Source organism: Cotesia typhae, unplaced genomic scaffold, assembly GCF_013202065.1.
Source record: "Cotesia typhae breed Kobodo isofemale line unplaced genomic scaffold, CoteBio_Ctyphae contig_9, whole genome shotgun sequence".
NCBI classification, from domain to species: domain Eukaryota; kingdom Metazoa; phylum Arthropoda; class Insecta; order Hymenoptera; family Braconidae; genus Cotesia; species Cotesia typhae.
In genome coordinates this window covers 2,181,439-2,193,731 of record NW_027423770.1, presented here as the reverse complement: position 1 = coordinate 2,193,731, position 12,293 = coordinate 2,181,439, and the positions used below count along the sequence as shown (strand labels likewise).

At 32.4% G+C, this 12,293-nt stretch overlaps 2 protein-coding genes across 5 annotated transcripts in view; both read right to left on the bottom strand.

Annotated features, from left to right (window-relative positions):
- Nucleotides 1–10,613, bottom strand: part of LOC141533485 (uncharacterized) — a 32,590-nt gene extending 21,977 nt beyond the window's left edge. For all 4 annotated transcript variants that reach the window (XR_012480281.1, XR_012480280.1, XR_012480282.1 and 1 more), the window contains exons 1-2: nucleotides 9,447–10,613; nucleotides 8,692–9,294 (exon numbers count right to left, since the gene is read on the bottom strand). Coding sequence is in view for 1 of the 4 variants with exons in the window: in XM_074252401.1 (XP_074108502.1) it covers nucleotides 8,692–9,294; nucleotides 9,447–9,576 (733 nt within the window). In the remaining 3 variants the exon portion in view is untranslated. The remainder of the gene's footprint in view (nucleotides 1–8,691; nucleotides 9,295–9,446) is intronic.
- Nucleotides 10,614–11,393: 780 nt separating this feature from the next.
- Nucleotides 11,394–12,293, bottom strand: LOC141533531 (uncharacterized). The gene is made up of 2 exons (XM_074252453.1): nucleotides 11,921–12,293; nucleotides 11,394–11,835 (listed from the first exon to the last, which is right to left on the bottom strand). The coding sequence occupies exons 1-2, from the start codon at nucleotides 12,192–12,194 to the stop codon at nucleotides 11,519–11,521; spliced, it is 591 nt and encodes a 196-aa protein (XP_074108554.1). The 5' UTR covers nucleotides 12,195–12,293; the 3' UTR covers nucleotides 11,394–11,518.

Genomic DNA, 12,293 nt, shown 5'->3' with positions numbered 1-12,293 from the left:
TTTGTAATCATCCCTTATTAATTGAAAAAAAATTAAAGATCCCGAATCTACCCCATAGACACCGTCATGCACCCTCATGAAGCTGCGATTTCTCGATTTTTCGTCAATTTAATTTGAAATTCTCGGTGTCCACTCAAAATAAGTCGAATAACTTATCCTACTATCGAATTTGGCCTCCTTGTCAAGAAATGAAAACATCAAATTTTAAATTCCACCTCATCGACACCAAGTTACAGTCCCATAAAAAGCGTTGTTTGACTTAATTGATAGAAACTCGACTGTTAAAAATTTAAATCTCGGTGTCCGATGGATATTAAGGAAGAAAACTCCTGAAAATCATAGACTACACGCTACAGAAGACTTTCGGACCCACAATTGATCGATTTACCCCATAGACACCGAGTAACAGCCCCCTAAAAGGCGTTTTACGTCTAAATTGAAAGCAATTAAACATTTAAAAATTGAATTCTCGTCGTCCACTGGGGATTAAGGAAGAACACTTGTAAAAATCATAGAGTACACCCTACAGATGATTTTCGGACTCCTAATCGAAGAATCAACGCTATGGACACCGAGCACTAGCCCCATAAATGGCGTTGTTTGACTTAATTGACAGAAACTCGACTGTTCAAAATTAAATTCTAGGTGCCCACTAGAGATAAAAGACGAAAACTCATGGAAATCATAGAGTACACCCTACAGAAGATTGTTAGACCCATAATTGATGGATTTACCCCATAGACACCGAGTAACAGCCCCATAAAAGGCGTTTTTCGTCTAAATTGACAGCAATTTGAATTTTAAAAAATCATTCCTCGGTGTCCAATGCAGATTCAGGAAGAAAACTTGTTTAAATCATAGAGTAGATCTTAAATAAAATTTGAATACTCCTAATCGATCAATCAAACCCATGGACACCGAGAAACAGCCGCATAAAAGGATTTTTTCGTCTAAATTGACAGTAATTTGACGTTTCAAAAATCATTCCTCGGTGTCCACTAAAGATTAAGGAAGAAAACTCATAAAAATCATAGAGTACACCCTACTGAAGATTTTAAGACCCAGAATTGATAGATTCACCGCATGGACACCGAGTAACAGCCTCATAAAAGGATTTTTCCGTCTAAATTGACAAGCATTTGAACATTTAAAAATTCAATTCTCCGTGTCCACTGGAGATGAAGGAATAACACTCGTAAAAATCATAGGGTACACCCTACAGGAGATTTTTCGAATCGTAATCGATTAATCAACCCCATGGACACCGAGTAACAGCCTCATATAAGGTGTTGTTTTTCGTCTAAATTGACAGCAATTTGACTTTTAAAAAATCATTCCTCAGTGTCCACTGGCTATTAAGAATGAAAACTTGTTAAAATCATAGAGTACACCCTACAGAAAATTTGAAGACTCCTATTCGATCAATCAACCCCATGGACACCGAGCACTAGCCCTATAAAAGGCTTTTTTTGATGAAATTGACAGAAAGTTGACTGTTCAAAATTCAAATCTCGGTGTCCACTAAAGATTAAGGAACAAAACTCATGAAAATCATAAAGTACACACTACAGAAAATTTCCAGACTCCTAACCGATCAATCAACTCCATGGACACCGAGCAACAGCCTCATAAAAGGATTTTTTCGTCTAAATTGACAGTAATTTGACGTTTCAAAAATCATTCCTCGGTGTCCACTAAAGATTAAGGAAAAAAACTCATAAAAATCATAGAGTACACCCTACAGAAGATTTTAAGACCTATAATTGATAGATTCACCCCATAGACACCGAGTAACTGCTCCCTAAACGGTGTTTTCCGTCTAAATTGACAGCAATTTAACATTTACAAATTCAATTCTCAGTGTCCACTGGCGATTAAGGAATAACACTCGTAAGAATCATAGGGACACCCTACAGAAAATTTTTCGAGTCGTAATCGATTAATCCACCCTATGAACACCGAGTAACAGCCTCATAAACGGTATCGTTTTTCGTCTAAATTGACAGCAATTTGACTTTTAAAAAATCATTCCTCGGTGTCCACTGGAGATTAAGGAAGAAAACTCTTTGATATCATAAATAAGACCTAACAAAAGAGTTTTAAACTCCTAATCGATCAATCAACCCCATAGACACCGAGTAACAGCCCCAAACACGGCGTTTCTCAACTAAATTGCCACAAATTCGACTGTTAAAATTTAATTCTCGGTGTCCACTAGAGATTAAGGAAGAAAACTTATAGAAATCATAGAAAACACTTTTCAGAATATTTCTAGATTCATAATCAATCGATTCACCCTATGTACAGCGAGATACACCCCCACAAAGCCGCGATTTGTCGGTTATTCATGAATTTATTTTGAAATCCTCGGTGTCAACTTGAAATAAATCAAAGAATATAATTTAACTATTCGATTTAACCTTAGTTATTAATTAAATTATCAAAATTTGAGAATTCACCCCATAGACACCGAGATACGGCCCCATAAAACCGGGATTGCTCGATTTTTTTTGGATTGTTATTGAAATTCTCGGTTTCCACTCAAAATAAGTCAAAGAAAATCATTGTACTTTTTGATGTTATCTTTGTTATGAAATAAAAAATCGAAATTTTAGGAACCACCCCAGAGTCACCGAGATACACTCCCATACACTCGCGATTTGTCGATTTTTATTTGACGTAAATTGAAATTCTCGGTGTCCACTTAAAATAACAGAATTACAATAATCTTCCTATCTAATGTAACCTCGGTCATACACAAAGATATCAAAATTATGGAATCCACCCTATAAACACCGAGATACACCCCCATAAACTGGCGATAAGTCGATGTTTAATTTACTTTCAATGAAATTCTCGGTGTCCACTGAAAATAACAAAAAGAAAATAATCCTTCTATTCAATTTAACGTCAGTCATACATAAAAATATCAAAATTATGGAGTCCACCCCATAGACACTGAGATGCGCCCCCATAAAGCCGCGATTTGTCAATTTTTCATTTATTTAATTTGAAATTTTCGGTATCCACTGAAAATAAGCCAAAGAAAACTATCCCACTTTCCAGTTCAATCTTCGTCATGAATTAAAAAAGAAAATTTCGGAATCCACCCTATAAACATCAGGAGACAACCCTATAAAGCCGCGATTTTTCGATTTTCCATTGATTTAAATGAAAATTCTCGGTGTCCACTGAAAATAACTTAAAAAAATTATCGTACTTTCCAATGTAACCTTTGTAAAGAATTGAAAAATCAAAATTTAAGAATCCACCTCATAGACACTGAGATACACCCCCATAAAGCTGCGATTTCTCCATTATTTGTGAAGTTAAGTTGAAATTCTCGGTGTCAACTCGGAATAACTCAAAGAAAATTATCTTTCTTTCCAGTTTAACCTTTTCTATGAATTAAAAATCAAAATTTTGGAATCCACCCCATAAACATCGAGAGGCAACCCCACAATGCCACAATTGTTCGATTTTTATTGATTTAAATTGAAATTCTCGGTGTCTACTTAAAATAAAGAGCATAAACTCATTCCACTTTCCAATTTACTCTTTTTAATAAATGAAAATATCAAAATTCAAGAATTCACCCCATAGACCCCAAGATACGCCTCCATAAAGCCGCGATTTAGCGATTTTTTGTGGATTGATATCGAAATTTTCGGTGTCATATGAAAATTTGAATTTTAATTATTGAAAAATCGCGAATTGTTGGCTTTATTTGGATGTTTGTTAGTGTCTATGCGGTGGATTTTCAAGAGTTAAGTTTTTTTATGTTTTTAAGGGTGTAATTTAAAAGTACAATAGGTTTCTCTTGTTGTTGTTAAATGGACACCAAGAATTTCAATTTCAATTACTAAAAATCACAAATTAGCGGATTTATGGGGTCCTATCTCGCCGTTAATGGGGTGTTTTTTTCAAATCTTATTTTTTTTTGCTTACAAGAGTATATCTGAAAATGAGTTTTCATACTTTTCATTTATTTTCAACGGACACCGAGAAGTAGCATTTTAATTACTAAAAATCAGAAATTTTCAGCTTAATGGGATCATAATTCGGAGTTTGCGGGGTGGTTTTTAAATAATAATTTTTTTCGATACACAGGAGTTTAATCGATAAGTACAAAAGGTTTCTTTTGTTGATTTTCAATGGGCACCAATAATTTGAATTTTAATTTCTAAGCAATCCCGATTTTTGTGCGTTATCAAGTCATATTTCGGTATCTATGGGGTGTTTTTACAATTTTTAAATTTGTCTGATGGTCAAAAGTACCACTGATAATTTTGATTGGTATTTTTTTCTATTTCGAATGCACTGTGAATATTTTAATTTTTATGTTAAATAATCCCGAAATACTCGGCTTTATTAGGCTGTATCTTAGTGTCTATGGGGTGGTTTTTGTAATTTTTAATTTTTTTCTGATTGTTATGGGTATAGTTAACTATTAGTCCTAGATTTTTATTTGAAATTTTGAGTAGTCGTCGAAAATTTCTATTTTAATTATTGAAATATCGCACAATTTTTGGCTTTATGGGACTGTATCTCCCTGTCTATGGGGTAGTTTTCTATTTTTAAAAATTTTCTTCACCTACTGTAGTGTCACTGATTATTTTTATTGCTTTTTTTTTTTTCACTTCAAGTGCACTCTGATCATTTGAATTTCATTATTAAATAATCGCGAATTTTCGGCTTTACGGGGCTGTATCTCCCTGTCTATGGGGTAGTTTTTTATTTTTTTTCAATTTTTTTGGTCTACAGTAGTGTCACTGATTATTTTTATTGCTTTTTTTTTAACTTCAAGTGCACACTGATCATTTGAATTTCATCATTAAATAATCGCAAATTTTTGGCTTTATGGGGCTGTATCTCAGAGTGTATGGGGTACTTTTATAACTTTTCTTTTTTTTTTTAATTACAGGGGTATCATTGAATATGACTGTTGGCTTTTTTTTTTTTCATTTTTCGGTGACACCGAAAATTTGAGTTTTAATTATCAAAAAATCGCACATTTTTTATATTATTGGGCTGTCTATGGGATGATTTTTCTAATATTAATTTTTTTTTATTTACAGGAGTATCATTGATCATTATTATTGCATGCGGGCATCCCGCTATAACTGAGCAATGATATCACACGTGTGCAAGCGAGCGCGCACTCATTGCCTGTCGCGCTTCCACTCGCTCGCTCTTGCGCCTACCGTTCTGCCGCTAAACCGCGCTCCTCATTGATCTATTTTCATAAATTTGTAGTAATTTTTCTATGGGTCTGATCGAAAAATGGTAAAGGACTTTTCTATTCAGAATCCAATTTTCTACCACACCCTGTCCGGTGGCTCACGACTTCTGAGACACCCTGTATATATATATATATATATATATATATATATATATATATATATATATATATATATATATATATATATATATATTGGACTGATTCAAAAAAGTGACTATTTTTTTTTTTTTTTTCGAAACAATTCCATTGATATCTTCAAGGAGGTGTAGAAAGATGCCTGTGAAAAGGAGAGCTCTTAATATTAATATTCAGAGGTCGCTCATTGCAGATTTCTATTTCCCATTGAAATAACATTGGATAAAAAATTTTTGAACTTTTGAATTTTATATTTCAGTCTAGAAGCAAAGTGCCGAATAAGCGATACATATTTTTATAAGAAATTAGTTGCTCTATAAAAAAGGTACTCTGCGATTTTTTGACAAATTCACTCCTTCAAAAGTTTATCAAGGTTTAAGTTTAATTTAGAGTAAATTTAAGTTTTTTTTCTTGATTTCTGACAAAATGTTAAAACTTATCACTTCAAATCATAAAATCATTCATGAAAATTTTATTAATGATTATCTAGGGAAAAGTAGGGCCAGTTCAAAATTCTAGATATGTGAAGTTAATCGTTTCACGTTCAAGATTTCCTTTAAAAAATAGATGAATAAATACAAAGATATCGAAAAAAAATGCCAATCTGAAAAGAAATAATGCTTAAAATCCATCAATACATAGAAATTTATTTCTCCATAAATATTTCGTTTAACATTACTCGATAAAACAAAATTTTCTCTAATTGAAAGCGTATAAATTTTTATCAAAAAGTACGAATGATTATTTCAAAGTTTTTTTGCTACAATCCGGAAAACAACAACGATGTTCTTGCACGACTTGTAAAAGATAGTGTAATTTTTCTTCGTTCTCCGTTAAGCAGTTGTTGTATTCTTTAATTAATACAATACCACGTTCTGCCACATCATTTACTACTGTAAGGTCTTTAAAAAATTTCGAATTCTTTTCATAACTTTCATTATTGGGCCACAGTGTTACGTTTATTTCGAGAAAGTCATTGGGAAAATCAAATGTTTCTAAAAGCGTTATGATTTTTTCGAAACAAAATCACTAAAACCCTTATTTGAAAATGATTCCAATTCAATTCCCTCAGTAACATCGTTTTTTAGAAACAATTGTACTCTTCTGATTTTTGATAGCTTCACACATTTTCTGCTTAGTCCCATCAGAAACATTAATGTCAAATAATGCTAACGCTGCTGAATCATCGTCCAAATACCACAAATGGTCACGCTTTTTTAACTTCCCGCTAAGAAAATTTAAAATTTTCAAAAGTCGGGAAGTTATTGGTTTTACCCCGATTTTCGAAAATCGAGTTTTTATCAGGTGTGTGTGTGTGTGTGTGTGTGTGTGTGTGTGTGTGTGTGTGTGTGTGTGTGTGTGTGTGTGTGTGAATGTAAACCTGTTATCATTTTTGAACAGTTCAACCGATTTAATCGCCGTTGGTGCCATTCGAAAGGGCTTCACTAAACGTAGATTTCCTGATAATTTGCACCGATTCGGATTGATAGATTTTGAGAAATTTAGAGAAATCTCAAAAAAAATAGAAAATAAATTTTTTTCAGAAGTGATTTTTTTGGAATAACTTTTAAACGGCTTCACCGATCGATTCTAAAAACTAATCAGCTCTCAACCTTAAAAATTGACGTTGATTGCCGCCAATTCGGTTAAAATCGGTTTATTCGTTCAAGAGATATCGTGACTGAAAAAAAACCAAAGAAAGTGTTTTTTTCAAATAACTTCGATACTTCTCTTCGGATCGTTTTTGGTGAAACAGAATCATTTTTAGAGCTTCGAAAACTTTGTCGATCGCCGTCAAAAAACTTAAAAATCAGTTTATTGGTTCGAGAGATATCCTCGACGAAATATTTGGATACAAGGATTTTTTCAACATTACTCCAACATTTTTTGGAATAACTTTCAAACAGCTCGACCGATCGATTCCAAAAACTAATTGAATCTTAACATCAAAAAATTACGTCGATCGCCGTCAGTCCGGTCAAAATCGGTTCATTCATTCGTGAGTTATCGTTGACGAAAGAAAACCGAAAAAAGTGTTTTTCCAGAATTACTCCGAAATTCTTGGTTCGCTAAACTTCAAACTAAACTTACAGATTTATGATAGAGCTTAAAAAATTGCACCGAATGCTGCCAACCGCGTAAAAATCAATTCATTTATTCAAAAGTTACTGCAGTTTGAAAATTTGAAAAATTGTGTTTTATCGAAATTTTATCAGATTTTTGAGCTCGAAGAGCTCAAAAGCATAGAAAAGATGTCTATTTAAGCTCAGGGAGCTTGAACTAACACATAAATTATATTTTTGAGCTCGGAGAGCTCAAAAACATCATTAGTTCAGTTTTAAGCACTTGATATAAAATTAACAGGAAGTTGGACGGATGGCCTTCAGGGTCAACCGGTTTTTCTAATTTTTTTTTCAAGCGATTTGTGCGATTGACAATTTTATATTTTCGTGAAGAAAAAGCTTTTTTACTAATAGCAAGTCATTATTTGGTGCTTGAATTGCTAAATGAGATGTAAACCATACTTTAATATAAATTGATATGATAAATGTACAAACTTCCTGCAAACTATTTATTTCGTAATTTGTAATTGGGAATCGGTTTCTGAAGGGAAAAATTTTCAAGTTATAAATAGCTCTAGCCATCCATCGTGCATAATGCATTGCTCCTGGGCGCTTAAAATCAGTTGTGTTTTTCGGGAAACCACCAAGAAAAATGAAAGTTAATTCCAGCAATTCTTTATAATCATTTCTCGGTTGATAAATCTATAAGGAATAAAATTTATGTTAATTAAAATCCCTAAATATGAAATTTAATTGATTTAAGTGTTAGTTATCAAAATATACCGTCAAATGATAAGTAATAAAATGACTGCTGCTGTGCCGTTGTGCAGTCTTGTGAGTACAATATGAATGTGTAAATGGTATTAGAAAATGAAAGTTACGAAAAATAGTGTAGAAATAAAGCTGAATATATAGAAAAATAGGCTTTGATTGTAAATAAAATATACAAATAAGTCCTGAATAGAAATAAATAAAACCATACAGATTTTCTATTTAAATTTATTAATAAACATGAGCCTAATTAAAAAACGGATTAAAAAACATTGAACGTAACGAAATTTGAATATTTCTGAATATTTTCAATTCTTTTGAATTCATTTTCTTATAGAGAATTAAGGTTGTCAATTGTTTTGAATTTTTTTTCTTTTCAGGAAATATAAATTGAAAATAAAATTTTATTAATAAGTTAAAGCAGTATTAATTATTAATTAGTTAGAAAATACTCATGCAAGCAAAGAAATCATATTATACCAGTATTAACTGCTGGAGTATCGAAGCACATCGCCTTAATATGAGGTGAAACTTCCCATTCTTTCAATGTATCTATAATAGCTACAGAATGACTTTCTGCAGATCCGTCCAAAATTTTTGTAACGCCGAGAAGTTGATTCGTTTTAGAAGTTGATAGTATAATTGCAATTCTATCTACAGAATCTGAACCAGTTATATCAGATAGAATTTTGCCATCCCAATGAACAGTATAGCGATCTTCAAATTTGAAATAATTTTTTAAGTTCTCTGAAATAGTTTGTCTGTATCTAATCCAGTATCGACAAATTGTACTGCAACTTAAATTAAGTGTTTTAATATCTAATTCCACACTTTTATAAGCAGCAGATAATATAAAAGAGGCATTTCGATTACTGACATTTGCTCGATCAAGAGCAGATGCAAGTTCGAGAGTTATGACATCAGTTTCGGGTGGTGCTGCTTGATAGTTAGGTGGAATTTCATACTCAGAAACGATTTCCGACTGTTGACTACAAGTCGTATCTGTAGCAGTTATTGACTGATTACGTGAAAGAGCAGCTCCACTCAAAACATTACTACTGCTAGCCGTAGGTTGATTAAGATCTGTAATTATAAATTTAATATATAATTAATGAAAATATTTTATGTTAAGAGACAAAACTTTAAATACGTGTGATTCTATGATTGTATTGTACTTATCGTATATTACAATCATCATAATAATATTATTGTATAAATGATAAATGAATAATTACCATCAACATCAATGTCCATATTAACTTGACTAGCTATTTCATTTAATATACTTATATCAATAAATCCATAGCGTTTATCAGACTTTTGAGCACTTGAAAATAGTTTTTTATTATCATCTAGTTTTTGCATCAGATTCGACTAAGCTCAACACACACACACACACACACACACACACACACACACACACACACACACACACACACACACACGCACGCACGCACGCACATCGCAGGAATAGTCAGGAATGCTTCCTAGAACCTCTAAGGTTAAGATCTGATGAAAACTTGATTTTTGAAAAATGGGGTAAAACCAATAACTTTCCGATTTTCTTAACGGGGAGTTAAAAAAGTTTTGTTTTATTTATTTTTTATATACATACAGACATAGTGACACCCTCGAGGGGATAGTCTGGAAAGCTTCCTGTGACCTTCAAAAGTCGAGATCTGTCAAAAACCCAATTTTTGCAAAACGAGTTGAAACTAATTTCTTCCCGATTTTGAGAAAATTTTTGATTTTCTCAGCGGAAAGTCGAAAAAGGATTAATTAAGTCTTATTCGTTGCATTCTAATTTTAAAATTATATTTGAACTACTCTAAAACTTTACCACTACTACGTATTTGCACAAGTTTTTTAATCGAAATTTTTCTATTCATAGTTTCAAATGCCCTTGCGGAGTCTGTATTCACTAGACCTGTGAACTGTCTTTTATCTAACGATCTTTATTACTCAATAAATGGATTTTGAAGAGCTGTCTCACAGGAATATCGTTTCCTGAATCAACTTTTTTGCTACGTTCAATCGTAGGAATCGGGGTGATAGTTGTCATTTTCTATTCATCTGGTAACACACCAAGTTTGAGAGTTATTTAACATATTCAGTACAGTCAGATATTGAGTTACCAAGCTAATTTTTAAAAGTCTGAAATAATATCGTCGCTTATCTAAATTATCAATGATTTTGCTGTCTTCATCGTAAGTCTCCTAATAAAAAGGATCCCATAACATTAATATTTACATTATCTACAATTGATTCCGTAAAATTTATATTATTAGTAATTTCCTGTACACTGTCTACAAAGTATTGATTTAGTTTATACGTAATTTCATATTAATCTGTAATAAGTTCACCGTTTATCTCTATTTCATTACTATTAGTAATGTTTTTAGTATTACCGATTAAACTTGCAATGATCTTTCATAATTTTTTAGAATTGTATTTGTTATTATTATAATTCTACCAAAAATTAGAAATTTTCAAATATTGAGAAGTTATTGGTTGTACCCCGTTCTTCAAAAATCAAGTTTTCATCAAATCGCAACCTTAGAGGTTCTAGAAAGCATCCCTGACTATTCCTGCGATGATGCTTGGGTGTGTGTGTGTAAGTACGTAAACCTTTCATGACTCTTCAACGGCTCGACTGATTTCATCGCGATTGACACTACCCGAAAGGGCTTGACTAAACATAGATTTTCATTTTAATTCGGACTGATTCGGACCAGTAGATTTTGAAAAATCTCAAAAAAAAACTCCGAAGAAAATTGAAGATTTTCAAAAATCGGGATGTTATTGTTTTCACCCCGTTTTGCGAAAATCGAGTTTTCATCAGATCTCGATATTTGAGATCACAGGAAGCTTCCCTGATTATCCCCGCAATGGTTTATGTAGGTCTGTAAGTATGTGTGGATGTCCCCCCCCCCTCTCTCTCTCTCTATATATATATATATATATATATATATATATATATATATATATATATATATATATATATTAGGGTAATATATATACTAGGGTGTCCCTTATATGGCAAAAAAAAAATTTTTTTAGAATTTCGAAACGCATACCCTCCAATTTTTTTATAAATGCTAAAATGTACTTAAATATGAAATTTCATATCTGTAGCATGATTGCAACCCGTGCCGACCGAGCTCTAAAGTTTAATAAAAAACGGTGTTTTGGTCTGACATTTTGGTTTGATCCAAAACTAATTAAAATGCAACAAATAAAGTAAATATGAGTAAAACTAAAAAAATATCAATACAAACTTTTATTTAAATACAAATTATAATAATAATTAATTAGGGTAACTTCTCTTTAGTGTAGTTTTTTTACAGTCTGGATACAGATTTCTATGTTCCTGAACACAACGCAACAAAAACTGTTTTTGCTCTTCTTCAGCCGTGATAAGACCATTAAAATCTTGCATTAATTTAACAGCTCTTTCGGCAGTGTCATTTACGACCTTCAAACGACTTAATCGCCTTCTAGCTTCCAAAAAAGCAAGATTGTCACCCCACGAAGATACGTCTTCCCGAAGAAAACTGTCGTCGATCTGTAGTCGAGATAGAAATCGTTTGCTTCTTTGAGTCACAAAATCATCCAGCGTCATATCTGAAATAAAGAAAAAACCATTAAAATAAGCAAAAACTAAACCACAAAACTTTAAAAAAGAAACATGAAAATATTAAGTACTTACCAAACAAATTTTGCGTAATATCTTCCTTCGATGGGACATAGCGTTTAGAGGAATCTGAACTTTCGTCTCTGTTTAAATTATTAATCATTTTTGTCTTGGTTTTGGTATCAACTTCTTCATCAAAGAGTGATAACATGAATGTTTCTTCACACAAATACCATAAATGATGAATAAACTTGCTTATGGATGCCTTGGAACTTGTCGCGTCTACTTTTTCATATTCTTTTAGAGCTTTCAAAAAGGACAAGTCTTGGTTAGGTGCTTTAACTGCCATTGTACATTCGAGCCAAGGTTTGGTATACAAGGTGACGATAAATAAACAAACATCTTGTAGAGCATTTTTGTCCTTTGCAGTAATTTTAAGTTGCGATTG

Excerpts from the sequence above, each read along its gene's own strand:
- LOC141533531 (XM_074252453.1), bottom strand. The coding sequence starts at position 12,194 with ATGGCAGTTAAAGCACCTAACCAAGACTTGTCCTTTTTGAAAGCTCTA. Across the intron at positions 11,836-11,920 it reads TATTACGCAAAATTTGTTTG|ATATGACGCTGGATGATTTT; the intron begins GTAAGTACTTAA and ends TCTTTATTTCAG.